The sequence below is a fragment of the Melanostigma gelatinosum genome (genome assembly GCF_949748355.1).
Source record: "Melanostigma gelatinosum genome assembly, chromosome: 6".
NCBI lineage: Eukaryota > Metazoa > Chordata > Actinopteri > Perciformes > Zoarcidae > Melanostigma > Melanostigma gelatinosum.
The window spans coordinates 19175243-19195456 of NC_136639.1; the positions used below are offsets into that span (position 1 = coordinate 19175243).

The 20214-nt window shown below is 42.1% G+C and overlaps 3 protein-coding genes across 4 annotated transcripts; 2 read left to right on the top strand and 1 right to left on the bottom strand.

Moving 5' to 3' along the window:
- Nucleotides 1-1417: 1417 nt before the first annotated feature.
- On the top strand, nucleotides 1418-6300 carry mat2ab (methionine adenosyltransferase 2Ab; the record flags this gene model as incomplete). Of its 2 annotated transcripts, XM_079270494.1 has the most annotated exons (9): nucleotides 1418-1638; nucleotides 2338-2415; nucleotides 2509-2631; nucleotides 2741-2853; nucleotides 2960-3103; nucleotides 3196-3414; nucleotides 3503-3685; nucleotides 3790-3923; nucleotides 4523-6300. In XM_079270494.1, exons 1-9 carry the CDS (start codon nucleotides 1548-1550, stop codon nucleotides 4623-4625), a joined length of 1188 nt encoding a protein of 395 aa, XP_079126620.1. In that variant the 5' UTR covers nucleotides 1418-1547. The 2 variants fall into 2 exon arrangements, with proteins under 2 accessions (XP_079126620.1, XP_079126621.1); XM_079270495.1 differs by lacking the exon at nucleotides 4523-6300 and having other exon boundaries at nucleotides 3790-3927.
- A 5585-nt stretch (nucleotides 6301-11885) lies between these two features.
- LOC306778885 (zinc finger BED domain-containing protein 4-like) lies at nucleotides 11886-14975 on the top strand. Its single transcript, XM_079270608.1, has 4 exons — nucleotides 11886-12547; nucleotides 12695-13740; nucleotides 13982-14298; nucleotides 14521-14975. The coding sequence occupies exons 1-4, from the start codon at nucleotides 12335-12337 to the stop codon at nucleotides 14886-14888; spliced, it is 1944 nt and encodes a 647-aa protein (XP_079126734.1). The 5' UTR covers nucleotides 11886-12334; the 3' UTR covers nucleotides 14889-14975.
- A 2651-nt stretch (nucleotides 14976-17626) lies between these two features.
- Nucleotides 17627-19969, bottom strand: cUnh2orf68 (chromosome Un C2orf68 homolog). Its single transcript, XM_079270280.1, has 4 exons — nucleotides 19837-19969; nucleotides 18824-18957; nucleotides 18596-18741; nucleotides 17627-18505 (listed from the first exon to the last, which is right to left on the bottom strand). The coding sequence occupies exons 1-4, from the start codon at nucleotides 19944-19946 to the stop codon at nucleotides 18383-18385; spliced, it is 513 nt and encodes a 170-aa protein (XP_079126406.1). The 5' UTR covers nucleotides 19947-19969; the 3' UTR covers nucleotides 17627-18382.
- Nucleotides 19970-20214: the final 245 nt, after the last annotated feature.

Genomic DNA, 20214 nt, shown 5'->3' on the forward strand with positions numbered 1-20214 from the left:
CTATATCTCACATTATTACCTAACAGCCACTGTTTGTGTTGTGTTATCTATCTGTCATGGTGACTGGCATTGACTTCAGATTGATCACCTTGAACAGATAAAACATCAGGTCACTCTTGACATAACACTGGGTCTTGTTTGTAGCACCACTGGGATTGTGTGCTCCACAACTTCATAGAAATGCATTACCTCTGTGACAAACCATATTCATATTTAATCTTGAAAAGGGGATGATTCATAGGTGCAGGATATTCACAATGACTAGCAGAATATATACATGGATTTTCTTGGTGGAGCAGCGGTCTGAGACACAAACTTTGAAACCCCAATATCCCAATTTCAACATCTTTTCTGGATGAAACACTGGGAACTGAACGATAGCCATACTCCTCTTCTCAAATGAATACAATGTTCCTTCCTTCTTTGGAGCTAAAACCATGGTAAACCTGTCCTTGCAGCGACATTAATTAAACCCATCTGTTGCCTACAAAGGTACATGTTCACAATCACAGCTTTTGATTATATTAAAAAACAGTGCCTGAAGGGTAAGAGGCAGATGGAAGCTTTCTGAGTAAAGTCGAATTAAATTATGTTGAGATATGATATACACCGCCTCTGCTCCCTCTCCACTGTCCAGTTTTCACTTTGTTGCAGTTATTTCCAGGTTTATCTGCTTGTTTATCCAAAGGAGCACATGTTCAGATGTTCTCATGTAAAATAAAATGATTTTATCAGATTAGATACCAGTATGGGTTTGTAGCAAACTCTAATAATGGTTTCCTGGAAACACATATTTGTTGACACAGTTTTATATTACACATGATGAAAAAGAGAAATCACATCGTATGGATGTCCATTTAAAAAACAAACACCATCTAACATTTTAACTTTTGTTAAGCCTATATAAGCAACAAAGCTTTTGAACTGAATGTTCCTGTATGCACAATGACAGCCAACCAACTCCACTTTCTCCAGCTTAAAACACAACAGGATATGAAGTGAGAAGGATAGTTTTGAGCTGCATCACGTGTCAAGCATCACGCCACATCCTCATATCTATATAGGAATCATCACAGTCGCATGTATCAAAACTGTGGAAGGAGGAAATACAAGAAGGATGACTATGGGGGTGTGAAGCATGGTGGTGGAGAAGTTCATAATTCCAATCCAGCCGTTTTAATGTCAGATCCAGCAACTTCGTGATTCAAGACTGGTAGGGTTTATATTACTCATGGTGCAACACAGGGTGCAATGAACTACATTATTACATCACTCACTTCAGTCTGACAGACACACACACACACGCACACCCTCGATAGGCTCAATGGTATGGTCCACCTCCTCGTGACGTCATAGCAGCTGACTTCATAGCATATATAGTGGAGCTCTGCGCCATGAGGCTCGAGTTTAACGCATCTACATACCGAGGTATTCTGACTGTAATTCTGGCGCGGAGGGAAAACGACGAGACACTGCTTGTAGAAACGATAGAACGTTAGCTTGAAATTTAACGCCGTAACATTTATACACGCCAGCCGTCAACGATAATGAACGGGCAAATCAATGGCTTTCATAACTCCCTCATTGACGAGGACTGCTTCTTGTTCACCTCAGAGTCGGTGGGAGAAGGACACCCCGGTAAGACCCTCACCCTACACGCCGCTGTTTTGAGTCTGTGGTGAAATTAGCTAGATGTGGCCCGACGCACTGTAATGTTGTATTCCCACGCTTCACTTTTATTTTGGACGAAAACTGTAATGTAATTACATCATTGGCCTTTGCTGCTACGCAATGTTAGCTAAGCCAGTGTCTATTGCACGCGCTGCTAGCTAACTTTAAAGCTAATCCTTTCTGAATACGTGACGCTATCGCATGTCCGGTCCACTGACTGCAAACGTACCACTGTTATTGACAACTGTTAACGTTACTTAAATACTCCGTTAATTACAATATACGTCTTCGTTGTAATTGGTAAGCCTTTTCCTGAACGTGCCAAAACGTCCAGGGCCATTCATATGGCACAGTGACCGCTAGCATGATCTATTGGCTTTAGCAGCGTACGGTAGTAGGTTGTTGATCTCTCTCTCTCATGTTTTATAGTTTGCACTCAAAGTTTGTTAAATATTAAGTACTGTATCACGCATTCCTTCCGGTCCCTGGTTGACTTGCGCGCTCTTGCCCCCCCCACCACATGTGCACATGCTGAAATGGCGACTGTTGAGTCTCTGAGCCACTCTCACTGAGCTCGAGAATGATTGGTGGCGCCTACGTTTACATTTACAGCCCGGTTTTGCTGCTGTTGCGGTGTTTAGTTTCATTGTTGTTCTTGTTTTTCAGACAAGATCTGTGATCAGATCAGTGATGCCGTTTTGGATGCCCATCTGAAGCAGGATCCTGATGCCAAAGTTGCATGTGGTATGCAAAAAACATTGTCTTTTGACATTTGTTTGCGCAAATCCAATGCTTGTATTGACTGTTGTTTTCTTGCAACCCCGTTGCCTCATGCAGAGACTGTTGCCAAGACCGGAATGATCCTGTTGGCTGGTGAGGTGACATCAAGGGCCACAGTGGACTATCAGAAAGTTGTTCGAGACACCATCCGCCAAATTGGATATGACGACTCCTCCAAAGGTGTGGAATGGTGTCGTATTTCTGAGTTGTGCTTTGTGTTGACTACTCAGTAGTTGGTTGGTATCCAAGACTGGTGTGTTGATGTGCTTCTGTCTTGTCTCTTGTACAGGCTTTGACTATAAGACCTGTAATGTTCTTGTGGCCTTGGAGCAGCAGTCTCCGGACATTGCTCAGGGCGTTCACATTGACCGTAACGAGGAGGACATTGGAGCAGGGGACCAGGTCAGTAGTGGCTATCAACATGTTGGTTGGCCATGTGTGTACTGTAGTTGATGGTCTTTAAATGAAACGTCTGCTTTTTAAAGAGTGAATGTCTCTTGCTCTGCAGGGCTTGATGTTTGGATATGCCACTGATGAGACTGAGGAGTGTATGCCTCTCACAATCGTCCTTGCCCACAAACTGAATGCTAAGCTGGCTGAGTTGCGTCGCAATGGCACTCTCCCATGGCTCCGGCCAGACTCAAAGACACAGGTAAAGTTGTTAGACTTGCTATTAATAACTAGCATAAAGTACACTTTTTTTTAAAATTGGTATTATCGTTTACGTGTTCACTTATTTCACAGGTTACTGTCCAGTACCGCCAGGACCGAGGTGCCATGCTTCCAGTGCGTGTGCACACAGTTGTCGTCTCTGTTCAGCATGATGAGGATATTTGCCTGGAGGAGATGAGAGACACTCTGAAGGAGAAAGTCGTCAAGGCTGTTGTTCCATGCATCTATTTGGACGATGACACAATTTACCACCTGCAGCCCAGCGGCCGATTTGTTATTGGAGGCCCACAGGTAAATGTCAGAGGGCGTGGCTTTCAGAAAAATGTTTAGCCTGCGAGTTACTTGCTCACCCGTGTGACCCCTCTGCTCTTCATCAAAGGGGGATGCTGGCCTGACTGGGCGTAAAATTATTGTTGACACTTATGGCGGCTGGGGAGCCCACGGCGGCGGGGCCTTCTCTGGGAAGGATTACACAAAGGTGGACCGCTCGGCTGCTTACGCTGCACGCTGGGTGGCCAAGTCTCTGGTGAAGGCGGAGCTTTGCAGGAGAGTGTTGGTCCAGGTGAGTGGTAGAGCCCACGCTTATTTTTTAGGTTCCCGCCTGAAGTATTATGCGTTTGTTTTTTAAATTCTTGATATAATACATGTGCGTGTGTGTTGTATTAGGTTGCCTATGCCATTGGAGTTGCCCATCCCCTTTCCATTTCTATCTTCCACTACGGGACCTCCCACAAGAGTGAGAGGGAGCTGCTTGACATTGTGAAGAAGAACTTTGATCTCCGCCCTGGCGTCATTGTCAGGTAAAGTTGAACCTCTGAAGCCACCTGTTCTCAAAAAAAAACAACAGATCCATCCAGTCCTGATGCCTTTGATTTGTCTTTTTATTTATTGCCTTTCCCAGGATATAGTTATTTTAATGTATATTGAAACTCTGCGGCGCAGCACCGTTTTCTTCTTCTTTTGCTGCAGCGTGCATTTTGTGGCCTTTGTGATCCAAAGCTTAGCTATTACTGTATTGCTTTCTACGATATGATGGAGAAGGTCAGACATGGGGGAATTGGAGCGCGAAAGTCTAATATATTGGGGTAGACATGTATGATGCCCTTCTGTAATGAAGCCCTATTATCGTTAGATAAGCGTCCCTTTTGTAAATTGTAGTGTGGTTTCCAGCTGCATTAACCACACTGCTCAGGAACGAGTTTGGTTGTCAGGGTAAGTGTCAAAGCTTCACAAATCCCTCTTAACCAGGTGCTCTAACAAATCTCACGTAAAAAAAGTTTTTATTCTTTTGGTGGCACTCAACCGGCTAATGTGCGCGCTTTGTCTGTGTGAGCATGATTGTGTGCATTTGAGGTCGCTGCGTGTGACTGCTGCTAAGTATGTTGATTATGTATTCCAGGGAGCTGGATCTGAAGAAGCCCTTGTATCAGAGGACCGCAGCCTATGGCCACTTTGGCCGAGACTCCTTCACATGGGAGGTGCCCAAAAAACTCAAATACTAAACATGTTAAGCTTTTCCCTCCCAGGCCTGTTGGTGTATACTACAGAGAAGCCTCCAAGGTTCCGGGGGTGAAATGCCCTTATCTCTCTCATAGTAATGGTATCCTTTAACACATGACTCCCTTTCTCACTCAAACTTCCGCCTTGTCTTCTTGCTGTTTTTCTGCTGGTTGCGGTATCGTAGTGGGTCGTAGCAGGCAAGGCTGAGAAACTTAATGTTTAAAGAATTGGATGGGTTCCATGAACTCATGCACCACAGTACTTCATGTTCTCCCACGTCCCGAGGTTCCCCCGATTCTTGCCGCGATGGACCCCGAATAGCTGAATCGAGTTATTCTCCGTTTGGCATTCCACACCCGTCAATATCCGTCTTTTATTCGGCGTGATGGCGATAGCATGTTAGGCTATAAGCTATACCCCTCTTAATTTACTGAAGGTAGGAGTCTGGCAACATCTACATTTTTCTCTCTGATCTGGTACCTTAAAACAGTTCAGTGTCTTGCTAAACCTTCCTCCTTTTGTCAATCTGGTACAATAATTCCCTGACCCAGTCGGTGTTGTCCTTTTTTGTTAGCTTTACCCCTGCGAGGATGCTAGAATGGCACAATTTAAAATTAAGGGTTGTTGCTGTTTTCACACACAAAAAAAAAAAATGTCATGGATTTCAGACTAATGGGAGAACCAAATCCTAATTTTTAAAGCTCTCAAAGGATTATAAATCCTCAGACGCCCCTTACAGACCTTTGCTGTTTTCTGACGTCATACAGAAAAGTCAGAAGCTGCTATGTCACTGCTCTGGTCTGCAGAGGTTTTTGTTATACTTGAAAATAATGTCAAAATTGGATTGTTATGCATTGAAATTAAATTTTAAAACTGTCCTGTTTTTTAATTGTAGTTTCACTTGCTTTTTATAGTTTGATGTGACGAACGGCCCTTCTACTCCTTTAAGTATATGGGTGGCAGGTGTAGCTACAGAGAAACCTGGTCTCCGTCTTTATCCTTAATGGAGTGTTCGTTGCCACAGAGTCTTACTGGCTTGAAGTCAAACCTCAACGCTATTTATTTGTTCTCTGAAACTCTGCGTGGATACAGAGAAGTGGATGTTTCAGAAGGCAGCTTTAAACATGCTTGGCTAATGAGTCTTGAATTCCTTTTGACTTGATCATGTTTCAGTGTTTGGCTTGAGGCCCCAGAGTGTCGTACAGAAAAGCTTTGGGCCGCCTCAAGCCGAAAGTGTCACTGGCTACTGTTAGTAACTATTTTACAACCTTTTTTTAAAATCATTTTTGGACTACATATCATATTTTTAAGTGGGTTGGTTTTGAAATCCCATTAAATTGACTGGTGCAATTCTTTAGCTCTTACCTATCCTCAATGGAATGGCTACATTTGGTTGGTGTTGTACAGAGAAACCAGCCTTGTTTACGCAGCCATCTCATCTGTGGGATAGGTTCAAGTTTTGGTTTTGTTCCCCTTTACCACTATGAGGTCACCCCGTTGGCTACCGTAAGTGTAGGAGTGCCTTTTCTATTTCCTCTACTCTCCATTTGCTTTTCTCCCATCCTACCAACATTGTGCTCAACTACCAGAGGAACAAGTAGCTGATACTGTATTGTGCTTAATGTCTAGACTGGGTAGTTCCTTTATGCTCTGTAATAAACGACTACTCCTTTCAAATGTCTGTCATTGGTGTGTTTTTTTTTTATTGTCAGAAAATGTTAATTTTCCAGAGAGAAAACAACGCAACACTCTTTGTTGCAACTTTGTTACCCAATTCAAAATGGTACTTTCTTGAATATTAGCATTTTATTAAGTTTCCCTTTTTGTATTTATCAGTAATAAGGCTGTTTGGTAGCTCAAATGCCATGCATGTTTGATCAATCGCTACATAAATGGCAAATATCCTGCCCTATAAATGGCAAAAGGTAAGATTACCCGTCTTGCACCTTGAGCGCATACTGCTGATGAGGCGAATAGCCCACCTGTAATAAAAGCTGCCTCGGCTTGAAATACTTTTTGTGACTATGGTGGTATTCAAACCTTAGACGGTCTATGCTCTCAACATAACACCTTATGTTTAGGCAGAAATTCTGCTTTTTAAATTTGTTATGGCCAAAGCTATAAAAGTAGGTGTGTAAATATCAAAGCTTTGAGATTCCTCTAGTTGATGTCATCAGGCAGTAGCTGTGTGTTCAAATACCCAGGCTACCTTACGATTTAGTATGCCAGAAAAAAGATAATAGTTCATCCCAATACCTAGAGATTTAAATGATGCAATACCAGGACATCCTCTACTGCATCCAGTTGCAGGATAATGTATGCAACTTGGAATGCCGTGTCTGTTTTACCTGGCAAGAATTCAATGATCCTGTATTGAAGACTGAGGTGATTTGTAAATTGGCCCTACTCTAACGAATGGTCTTACGTAGACATTAAGCATTTAAGCTTTCACTTTTACTGCACCATAAAAGTATTTGTCATGTTTTGTCTGTTAAATCACACACATTACAATGTTCTGAATTTAAAAAGAAGGAACTTACTTCCTGCTCGGTGTACTACTCAAACCGAGAAACCTATTATTGCTGCTGGTTTACAGTTTAGTCTCCCTTTTGAAATTAGGTTTTAGATTTCATGAAAAAAAAAACAGTGAATAAGTGGGTAAAGCCCTCTAAAGAGGCTCAGCAGCACATTGCTGTGCTTTAGCCCCAAGTTACATTGCCTAATCTCAAGTGTCCCATGAATTATATTGTTATTCAGGAAGTTAGGATTTTATTGTCATACACATTTTTACACATACACGAAATTTGACTTCTGCAGTTGACCCATCCCTGGATATAGGGAGCAGTGGGCTGCCATTGATCGGCGCCTGGGGTTCAGTGTATTGCTCAGGGACACGTAACACATCCGAGTCGGGGATCGAACCGTTGACCTTCCGGTTCCCAGATGACCAGAATCCAGTGCGCCACGGTCGCCCCCCAACATGAGTTGAACAATTTTAAAACATTAATTTCCATACAAATTGACTTTGAAGTCTAATTTCCTCCAGAATACTGTTACGCATAAGATCAAACACTGGAAACTCCCAGTTTTTCTCCACGGTGGCATTCATAAAAAATGTTTGTCCGTGTTGACAGACAGTAGTTTTGCAATCATCAGCCGGGCCTTATTGAAGCCTTGGTGTGTCTTGCCGGAGGGGAATAGTTCAGAGTTGTAGGAGCTTCATGGCCTCGTGAGCAGCTGCTTGAACCTATAATTAAAAGGTCCGTGTATTTTTAGTGTGATGGGTACACAAGCTCCTGGAGAGAACAGCACAGGCAGTTGGTTTCGTGTTCAAAGAAGGCTTTTCCCGTTGAATTGGTCTTCTCAAGTTGTGTTGTGAACCGAGGATGCTCTCGAGGTTGCTCTCGAGGTTGCTCTCGAGGATGGCTCCCAGGTCTTTTCTGTTTTCCCCAGTATGAATTGAGCACTGCAATTTAATCGAAGTTACTTAGAATGTGACTGGGACAGACTTTAGGAGTGTTTGCGTTTAAGTGTGTTAGGAGTCCATTTATTGTTGCACCCTTTACCAACAGCCCTTTTTGATTCAACATTCCCCCTTTTGAGACGAGGCCTAGTCTCTGCTTCCAACAATGAGTCAGCATTTATGCTCTTTATGTGACACCAAATAGCCAGCCTTCAAAACTCACATTGATTACATGATTAAGTCAAACATTGTGTGACATTAGTGATATACAACTGTTTTCAGTAACATGGTTATTAACATGTGGTTTGTGTATTCAACATTCACAGCTGCCTAATTAGATGCCTGATTTTTGAATTTCTCTGATCACATTTTTAAAACGACTTTAAAAAGAAAAATCTCTGACAAGTTAGATACTCATCTAACAGAATGCCATGCGGTCAATAAAGAATCTTATAATCCGACGTACATGTGGATTTTATAGGCCCGTTGCATACCAAGCCAACCGTCAGATGCCAGCAGATATAGTAATAGTTAACTTATTCAAAGGTTCTTGAAAGGCGAATGCCGCTAACAATTAGGAACAGGGATGACTGGACAGGATTCTTGAGTGACCATTATCTAGATCAATAGAGGGATTAAAATGTGTCAAAGGTGAACCTTGAATTGATAACAACAGGACAGAAATGCGTGCTTTGACTCGGTGGCCATTTGCAGTTCATAGTTCTTCATCAAGGACATTTGGCCCATTGCCGCTTTAATATTGTAACCTATAAGCACAAAGGGCTCTCGGAGGTGTGAGCATACAGTCATGTAATAATACAAAAAATGTGGACGCGGGAAATACAGCAACTGGCAAAGTGTGACTGCAGGTTCTCAAGGTGAAAGGTTTCAGAGAAAGTGCAAAGCAGAAATGACTTCACACATTCAGCAAACTGCTGGAGTCTCCTCAAACATGTAGCGGTAAAGCATTTTCAGAAGATCTCTGCTCTTTCCAAGATCTTGCACACAGATGAACCCATCAGCAGCATAGCAGTTAAATGGCATCGGAAGTGTAGACACATACATTTATAAATATTTGGTGCTTGTTGGTAGTTGGTACACTCCATTCATGACACACACTTTTATACAGCTGGGCAGCATGAACAATGTCAGATGACTTTTTATTATACAATCAACACATTCCATGACTAAATTGCATATTAACAATAGTTGATGTTCGTTGTTCGTTGTTGTTCGTTGTTGATGTTCGTTGTTAAAGTTCAAGTAGCAGTCTTTTGAATTAGCTGCTGGGCTTTAAGCATTTTATTTTGATACATAAGCTGTCATGGTCTTGGGTTTATTGTTTAGTCTCCTGTTGTTGAAGTTCACTCATGTGTCATGTTTGATTTTACTTCCTGTTTTTTAGTTTTCCAACATTTTCGATTGTCTGCCCTGATCAGTTCCACCTGTCCCTCATTAGTCCTGCACTGTCTCGCCTCCTGCTCACCTGTCCTCAATTCCCTCTTCAGTCACTATTCATGCCACCTGATTTACTTTGTTCTTTGTTTGTTGGGATGTTTGGTGTTGGAAGAATTTTTAGTTTGACTGTATCTGTTAGTTGTATCTGTCTGCCCGTTTGACTCAGTGAGCTTTTTGTGTTCTGTTTGGCAGTTGAATTACAAACTCGAAATACATCTATGCAAGCTGGCTTCAGAAATAAGTACATCATTAAAGTTACAGTATATCAAATATATTCATGCTCAAGTAATGTCATCAAATCCAGACCTGAAGTCCTGTCTGCAGCTGTGCCTTTTCACTACCATGTTTGCTCAGTCAAACGTCTATATTTAACTCTGAATGGTCAGGGGAGGTTATCTTCCACAGCCTTGAATGGGCACGATCATTCAAGAGTGCACCGGTATCCCTGCACTGACGGAGGCAGCTGAAAGGGGGGGGGGGGGGGGTAATAACACACTGTTCCTCAAGAGCATTGCACTACACTCACTTTCTGAGGCGACCACGTGCTGACAAGGCATCAAACTTTAACAACAACTTTGCAACTGCACCATGAGTCATTTGGGCTGAAAAGTACCTTTTTGTGTCACATACGGGTTAGAAGCAAATTTCTAGTTTATCTTTGCTTCTCCTTAAGAAAAACAGACAGACAATTCTCCCCACAACACAGAGCTGAGAGGACACCACCTGTGCTCTGCTCACAAAACAAAGCAGTATACCGGCACCTAAACACAGCATGGCAGTGAGACCAAGCACTGTTCAAGACTGAGCGATTTTACACACAGCCAACACACACGAAGGAGCCCAACAGTGTAGAGAGTGGTCACGGTGTAAAGGGCAGAAGCAGGTCAGCACTTAGTTGAGGTCAGTGGAATTTATTTCAAGGATTGGGTGACAGCTGATGCTATATCTGTGACAGTTTGCTGTTGCTCTACTGTACTTTTGCAGGAAAGTGAAATTAAAGCCACACATTGCTCTTAATGTTTTTTTTTACTACAACCCCGGTGCACTTAAAACTGCTGTTGGGTTAGCCGGCTTTCTTAAAGTGAAAATGTAGACCTAAGAGAAGGCAAACAATGTTGTCTGAACTGTTTTTTACACAGCTTGTCTTGCAATTCATAGTGTTTTTTGGGTCTTGGGTCTAAAGTGTTAATACATTCGCTTTTACTGTATTTTACTATTTTTATAGTCCTATGCAAAAATTGAATAAATTCCTTCTGACTTGCCCTAATTATAGCAATAGCTTTTTCATTCATACTGCCTTATTGCATAGCCTACATGTTTTGACAATGTCAAATATCCAATAAAAAATGAACCATAACCATCTACATGTGAAGTGTATATATTCTGAGTTTCTTAACTGTACCGTTATGTGATTTGGGTGCGTTGAAAGATTACACCGTTGTTGGGAACGTAAAGGAGCGTGTTTGGGTTATCAGCATTTAAGAAACTGAATTCTTGACATCAATAGAATTATTAATGTATGTAACAATTATTAATGATTATTAACAACAACGGGGCACCACCCTGCGAACAGGGACCAATAACCAAACGATAAAACTAAGTCTCATAATTAGCAGTCACTCATAATGTCGATAGTCTGCGTATGACTACACATTCAGTGACAGTGAAGGTTTTTAAGTTCGAGCACAGGCTACTACATACAGTTTTATTACATACACATGCACAAGTAATCACAGACGACTGCTCCTGGAAGTATAACAGAGTTTATTAAATCAAAATAGTAAATGATCAAATCAATTAATATTGCAACCAATAAACGCGATCATACATTTTGTATGCCTAATCTAAAGAAAAATACCAGAATACCAGCAGGGAGGGGAGTGAGGCACCAATGATCCTTCCAGCTGTGTTCACTATGCGCTGCAGGGCTTTCCTGTTGTACTCAGTGCAGCTTCCGCCCCACACAGTGATGCAGTTTGTCAGGATGCTCTCAATGGTGCCTCGGTAAAAGGTGCACATGATGGGTGGTGGTGTTCTTGCCTTCTTCAGTTTGCGGAGAAAGTAGAGGCGCCTCTGGGCTTTCTTGCCAGTGATGTTGTGTTGGCTGTCCACGAGAGGTCCTCACTGATGTCCACCCCCAGGAATTTGGTGCTGCTCACTCTCTCTATGTCAGCACCATTGATGGTCAGTGGTGGGTGTTGAGTGTGGCCTCTCCGGAAGTCATCAATAATCTCCTTGGTCTTGCTGTTATTCAGAAGGAGGTTGTTGTCTCTGCACCACGTGGTCAGAAGGCTGACCTCCTTCCTATAGTGGGTCTCATCGTTGTTGGTGATGAGACCAACCAGAGTTGTGTCGTCTGCAAACTTGACCATGTGATTGGTGCTGTAGGTTGTAGTGCAGTCGTGTGCAGTGGTGTATAGTAACGAAGTAGAAATACTTCGTTACTGTACTTAAGTAGTTTTTTTGGGTATCTGTACTTTACTTTACTACTTATATTTCTGGTGACTTTTTACTTTTACTTCACTACATTTTGCAAAGAAAACTGATACTTTTACTCCGATACATTTCCCCTGAAACCTTCGTTACTCGCTACAAAATCAAATCTATCTTTAGAAAAAAATTACTCATGAGAGCAGCGTCGGGGACTGTGGTGGAACACAGACTGCAAGCAAGCAGGTTTGGTGAATCACGTGGTCTAGATGCGAGTTAAATCATTGGTTAATGCGCCGCGGTGTTTTGATGCCCAGGATGCTATATGCTACAGCTAGCGGGCGAGTACAGGAGTAGACGATGACTGCTTTCATGATGGAAGCACCTGCCACTCCCGCAACACACGACAGTGATGACGAAGACCAACACCCGTGGCCATATTTGCGAGGAATGTTTTCGTATGTTGGAGTGAAAGATTCTTCGTACCGGATGAAGTGCCTCTTATGCTTACCAAAAGCTACCGAAATATTGGCATTCAAAAACTCCCCATCCAACCTCAGGAAACACATTGAGGTAAGTTACACCATAGGATTGACAGGAGCCGCGAGAGCGCGGCATTACGATTTGAACCACGTTGGGGATGCATGCAAGTGTGTGTGTAGCAAGTGGGGCTAGCTAAAGTTGTTATGCTTACAAAATGTCTTTCTCTCACTGTTTCAGAGAAAGCATGTACACCACCTTAAAAAATATGGAGAGCTGACATCAACAAAGAGAAAAAGGGCTCCTGAGACTCCCTCCACCAGCAAGCAGACCACATTAGTGAACACCTTGACTGTGTCTCAGAAGTCCATTGACAAAGCTGTCGTGAAGTATGTGGTCCAAGGGCTCCAGCCATTCTGTGTTGTTGAACAAGAACCATTTAGAGATTTTGTGAAGCAACTGCAGCCTAATGCAAAAATTATGACACGGCTGACCCTGCGCTCCATGATTGATGACGCCTCCAGGGGAATGAAGAAGGCAGTGACTGAGGCCATGAGGGGAGTTGACCATATCGCCACCACCACTGACTGCTGGTCTGTCAGAAGGCGGAGCTTCATTGGTGTTACTGCCCATTGGATTGACCCTGACAGTCTCAAAAGATGCTCAGCAGCCCTAGCCTGTAAACAACTGAGAGGTTCGCACACATTTGATGTGTTGGCAAACGCCCTGAATGACATCCATTCTGAGTTCGAAATTCGGCAGAAGATTCAGAGAACAACAACAGACAACGGCTCTAACTTCATAAAAGCTTTCAAAGTTTTTGGTGAAGATGAGAACAACAATGCAGTCGGAAGTGATGGTGATGCATCTCAACCAGGAGAGGATGAAGAGGATCAAGAGGGGGGTGAAGAAGTAGAGTTTGTTGATGTGTCAGTGCTTCTGAATGAAGATGATGGTTTGGAGTTCCAGCTCCCAAAGCACCAGCGCTGTGCTTGTCACCTACTCAACCTAATAGCTACGGTTGATGCCCAGAAAGCAACATCCAATGAGGCATACAAGAAAGTGTACCGTTCAACATTTGGCAAGTGTAATGCACTTTGGAACAAATGTGGAAGATCAACACTTGCAGCCGAAACTGTTGAAGATGCTTGCTCCCTCCAACTGCTGCGCCCAAATGCTACCAGGTGGAACTCCTTGTTCCTGGCAGTGGAACGACTGCTGAGGATAATCAAAGACAAGGGAGAGGGGATCATCAGAGTCCTCTGCACAGACCTAAAGGTTCCGATGTAAGTAAGAATAATGTATGTTTTATTATTGCATCATAATTGAACATAATGTCTTGAATGTCTCTAGAACTGTGGATGTGTTTCCCCACCCTTTCTCGACACGAATAAGTGTTTCACATTGTATCCCAACTTCCACTTATCATTGATCCATTTTAGTTAATTACTCATCCAGCAATTTTTTGTTGAATCTGATGAAATGGCTATATAGTGTTCTAAAACGGCGTTTTTGTTTTCATCACAGGTTCAATCCAGCTGAACTCGCATTCCTCACAGAGTATGCCGCTGTCATGAGCCCAGTCGCCCAGGCAACCAACATCTTGCAAGCAGAGGCAAATGCCCACATGGGGTGGCTACTTCCAACAATCAACCTGCTGACCGGCAAACTTGACAGAGTCAAGTTGCCATTGAAGTACTGCAAGCCTTTGGTGGATGCTCTACAGGTGGGAATAAAGAATCGTTTTGGCCACATGTCAGGAGACCCTGAGTTGATCGCAGCTGCGATTCTTCTTCCAAAATTCCGAACAACTTGGACAAAGGATGATGCCACAATCAGAATGGGTAAGACAACATGGGGATAGTGAAAAATAAGTGTATGGGTGTACATTTTGACTCTTTGTAATATTGGCAAATCCACAAATCAATTATGGATGCATGGACAGTGCATCAAACTAAATGTATAAACCTCAAACTATTTAGTACAAACCCTTAGGTTGGAGTCATGATATGTTAGAAAGTTGTATTAATCCTATCATTTATATTTTCACCCTCACTATATTTCAGGAATGGACTACATCAAGCAGCACATGGAAGAACCCTCCCTGCAGCTAAGTGATGCCACCAGGTCCAGTTCATCTGATGAAGATGACTTCTTCGCTGCCCTGCAGTCGTCTCAAGCACAAGACAGCACCAAACAACTGGATGGATACTTGGCCTGTTCAGCAGATCACATGCACTTGCTGAAATCCTACCCAGCTGTGTGCAAGCTGTCTGTGAAGCTTAACACACCTCTACCTGCCTCAGCGGCCTGTGAAAGGCTATTTAGCATTGCAGGACTAGTCTTCAGCCCAAGAAGAGCGAGACTGAATTCTCGCAATTTTGAGAACCAACTTCTTTTGAAGATGAACAAGACATTTTTCAGTTTCCAGTAATGACTGGGTTGTTACTTTCGGTGCTGCTTTAGTATGGATCACAGCTAACCCTTATTTTCAACAGAACTTCCTGTCCTTGTTCATGGTGGCCACAGCACAAGAATAAACTTCATAATTCTCATAATTCTGACCCTTTGCTTTTTTATTAACAGCATTTACTTGTACTTTTACTTTCAATACTTAAATACATTTAATATCAGAAAATTACTTTTGATACTTAAGTACTTTTGTACTTAAGTACAATAAATATCAGATACTTTAAGACTTTTACTCAAGTAGTATTCTAATAGGTGACTTTTTACTTTTACTTGAGTAGTTTTCCAGTAAGGTATCTTTACTTTTACTCAAGTATGGCTTTTGAGTACTTTATACACCACTGGTCGTGTGTCAGCAAGGTGAAGAGCAGTGGACTGAGCACACAGCCTTGAGGGGCCCCTGTGCTCAGTGTGATGCTGCTCGAGGTGTTGTTGCCGACACGTACTGCTTGTGGCCTCTCGCTGAGGAAGTCCAGCAGCCAGTTACACAGCGAGGTGTTGAGCCCCAGCTGGTCAAGTTTGAAGATGAGTTTTTGTGGGATTATGGTGTTGAATGCTGAACTAAAGTCTATGAACAGCATTCTCACATATGAGTCTTTTGAGTCCAGATGAGTGAGGGCTGGGTGGAGAGCAGAGCAGATTGCATCCTCCGTGGACCGCTTGGCACGGTATGCAAACTGGAAAGGGTCCAGGGTGGGGGGGAAGAATGGATTTGATGTGTGACATGACTAGCCGTTCAAAGCACTTCATGATTATGGGGGTCAGTGCCACCGGACGGTAGTCATTATAGCAGGATGGAGTGGGTTTCTTTAGCACAGGTATGATGATGGTGGCCTTGAAGCATGATGGAACATCAGCTTGTCTCAGAGAAGTATTAAAGACATCCGTGAAGACGTCCTTGTTGCCATACATAACTGCCAGCCTGCCTGTCACAACAGCTACCGTACATGTTCAGGTTCAGTAATTTGCATATTGTCAGGCTTTCAGATCATCCCACTATTTTTTCCTGGGCGTGTGCATCACAAGTTGTGTGTTATATAACATTGTTATATGAATCTGCACTGAGAGGGGAAGGTGTGAAGGTGAGTGTTGTGATTGGGTCATTTTCAGCCAATTGAGAAGTGGTGGAACTGGAGATAATCTGTCATCATGGGAATGTTTCTCCCTCAGTTACATAACCTCATTAACCCCTCATAAATCAGTCACATGACAGGAAGATGAAAAGTGAGCTGGAGAAGGTTGTGTAGACAAAGGGTAGTGTCTCCGTTTCACCAATAGCACAGCAGAGGCCGCTCCTTGATGTGATCACAGGATGACAGGCTTGATGACAGGCTTGTCAGTTTCACATATTCAGAGAATTTAATTGGAGGGCGGCTACACCCCTGCCGTGTTCTAACTAGCTGCCTGAGTCTGAAATAAAGTCTATCGATCTATCTAGTGCCTGAAGTGCCTTGTCCACATGTGACATTTCAGAATGATTGACAGTAACTGGTAATGTCTTGTGAATAGAAAATAATTTGGCTATTTTCTCCTCATAATTATAACTGTTACTATTGTTGGGAACGTAAAGGAGCGTGTTTGGGTTATCAGCATTTAAGAAACTGAATTCTTGACATCAATAGAATTATTAATGTATGTAACAATTATTAATGATTATTAACAACAACGGGGCACCACCCTGCGAACAGGGACCAATAACCAAACGATATAACTAAGTCTCATAATTAGTAGTCACTCATAATGTCAATAGTCTGCGTATGACTATACATTCAGTGACAGTGAAGGTTTTAAGTTCGAGCACAGGCTACTACATACAGTTTTATTACATACACATGCACAAGTAATCACAGACGACTGCTCCTTAAAGTATAACAGAGTTTATTAAATCAAAATATCAATCAAAAAACACACACACACATACACACACACACACACAGACATACACCCTCATCCATTTTATTCTTTTCTTTAGATTACGCATATCAAATGTATGATAGCGTTTATTGGTTGCAATATTAATTGATTTGATCATTTACTATTTTGATTTAATAAACTCTGTTATACTTTAAGGAGCAGTCGTCTATGATTACTTGTGCATGTGTATGTAATAAAACTGTATGTAGTAGCCTGTGCTCGAACTTAAAACCTTCACTGTCACTGAATGTATAGTCATACGCAGACTATTGACATTATGAGTGACTGCTAATTATGAGACTTTGTTTTATCGTTTGGTTATTGGTCCCTGTTCGCAGGGTGGTGCCCCGTTGTTATTAATAATCATTAATAATTGTTACATACATTAATAATTCTATTGATGTCAAGAATTCAGTTTCTTAAATGCTGATAACCCAAACACGCTCCTTTACGTTCCCAACACTATGCACTACTTATTGACAAAAATCTAATTTGATGAAGGATTAAGACAAAAGTTGAGACACAGACGACAGGCCTGCAGATGTGAAAGGCTGAGGACATGATGTGACACACTTCAGTCAACTGCATTTGATATACCTAGTATTTCGTTGTATCCCCAATACTATATGTGTATTTCAGGATAGAAAGTATTCCCCCCCCCCCCCCCCCACACATTTGAGAGTTTTTACAACATATCAAGACACTAAGAAAAAGCGTTCACATTTTATGGCTGTTCAATTCCACAAGTGCTCATCCAGACACAATTGGACAGTAATAAAGGGCTTTTATACATATGTGTCATTTGTTTTGTACGTAAAAGACTCATGTCCTCAAAAAATATTCAGTATCAAAAATAAAAGTATTTTAAAAAATCCAAAATAAATTAGAATACTCAAAACAATGGAACACAGTTGCCACACAAACACATTATCATGGCCACAGCCACAATGGAAACAAATATACATTCTCACATTTCTGAACATAGAATCACTGACAGACTGATGCTCCGTTCACAGCATTTTACCAAAAAAAAAGAGGGATTAATCTCATTTATAAAAGCTAGATCTTTGTAAACACAAACAAACACAGGACATGTTCAACAGAGGAGGGAGGTCATCAGTGCTCTCTGTCAAAGAGTACATATTCCTTTTCTGGATTTATCTGTTAGAAAGCAACAATATCATTTCATAGGTCCAGCCCAACTTGAAGGTGTACAATGTGTCCTTAAACTTATGAATGAGGGTGTGAGGTAACAATACAAGGTGAGAAAAATGTAGCAAATATGAACCTGACAGTCGACTCCCAACCTTACTGTCTTTGATAAGTGCTGTTCCTTCTCCTTCAAAAACAAAAGACAGATTCACTGCGGGTCATCAAGTTGGATCTCTGCTGATAGTCACTGTACATGATCCCAGAGTCCTCGGTATGTCCCCAACACTGTCAACAGCGTTAATGCTATGTAGAGGTGCAGACGTGAACATGAAGTATTGCTCCTCTTTGCCGATTGCCCCTCTGTTATCATAGTCAACTGTTTGAGAATATCACTCAACGTTTGTCTCGTCTTTTGTCAATTTCCTTCCGAACTCGAGCCTCTAGAGCTGCCCTCATGGCTGAATCCAGGATGTTCTTCTCTGCAACACGATCCACCACCTTCTCAGGCTTATCCTCCTGTAGAAACAGAGAGAGCATGAGGTAATTAAGACCAAAGTCAAATAGATCAAAGAGACAGAAATATCAGTCAAAGGGATCCGCGTTAACCTTGTGCACCAGGAAGGAGGTAAGGGTACCAGAGTCCGCCTGATAGTCGAGCCAGAAGAGTTCAGTACCATGGGTCTCTGTCTCTGTGCTTGACCCACTCTCATTCGACTCTTCAGCCTCAGCACCGGCCCCTGGCTCTGATCCATCTGGAAAATGAGCACACGCATGCATGTTCATCACTGGATTTACTGTTGGCAAACTCGTAATACAAAAGTGCATCAAACTTACATCTGCGTCGAGGATGGTACACTTGGATATCAGGCCGCCGGGGTCGTCTCGGGGTTGTGGTGTTCCTCCGCCGCTGAAGCTCTTTGGCTTGCTTCACTTCTTTGGCTTGCTTCACCTCTCTATCATAGTCATCTCTTGAGAAGCCAAGAAATCAATTTTATTGCTTTCAAAGACATGCAGTTTAGCATATCTCTGAACTTCTAACCTAGTTAGAAATAAGGTCCTGTTATTGTTTTACTGCAGATAAGGATTATAAGTATCAATCCTGTCTCCCGAAAACAAACAAAAAACGATTCAATATATCAATGAGTCTAAGGGTACATGCAGGAAGTTGCTTCACTCCAGCTCGATTCATTTTCTACCCAAAAGTATCATCAACGTGAATCAAATTTATGTCTCATTTCTTCTATATTTTCTTCTTTTGTGAAATGCATTTCAGAAACAAACGAATTTTGGCATTCCCCAATTGCATTTTTCTTTGCCTACATCTATGCTGTGTGAATGGTTAGCAGCAAAGGCAAAGGTTTTATTCTTTCTTAAGGTCATGCATTACATGCCCCTAAAAATCTTACACTATCACCAACCAGTAGAGATAACACATACAAGGAATAAATATCAGACAAAGTGTTAAATACCAGAATGTGAGGTAAATGGTGCTTTGTACTTTTTATTTATTTATCCATTAATCATGAGGGTCCTGTAACAGTATGCAGCACTGACTGAACCCGTCTACAAACTGGATTTAGATTCCTTTCTTTGCAATACGCAGTTAACAGCTAACGTTATATGATATTCTCTCCAGTTTATAACTTTGGCCAATGCTACATTTCTTTGTATTTTCGTTTGGAGCGTAAGAGGACAAGTTACCACCACTGGCTTTTCCTTCACCAACAGATCAACTTCTACACAACATTGAGTCGATGCAACTCTGAAGACAGAGGCTGGATGATAGAACCTGGCTAGTGTGCTGGCTAACGTGACTAGCTTTGGCTAACGATCGTTGCGGCAATCACCTAGCAATCTGGTTCCTCCGGATATGGTGCAGGAAGCCGTGGCTCATATCCAAGCGGCCGCTACGTTTGTATTTCAGCTCATCCTGATCATCGTCTCCTAAAATATCCATTTTAACAAACAGTTCCACTACGGTGACAATATGTGTGAGCTTATGATTGCAACAAGCAGACCCACAGGCACCACTGACAAAAAGCTAACGTTACATGCTAGCTAATTGTAAATGGTTGTCCAAATGTAACAATCCCGGAGTTTACAAATTAATACATATTGTTTTAACAGAGAAAACATTTCTTAGACAGACCCAGACAGAACATTAACACATTACATATAAAACCACCAGGTTATGCTTACATAAATCAGCAAGTTATCACATTCGA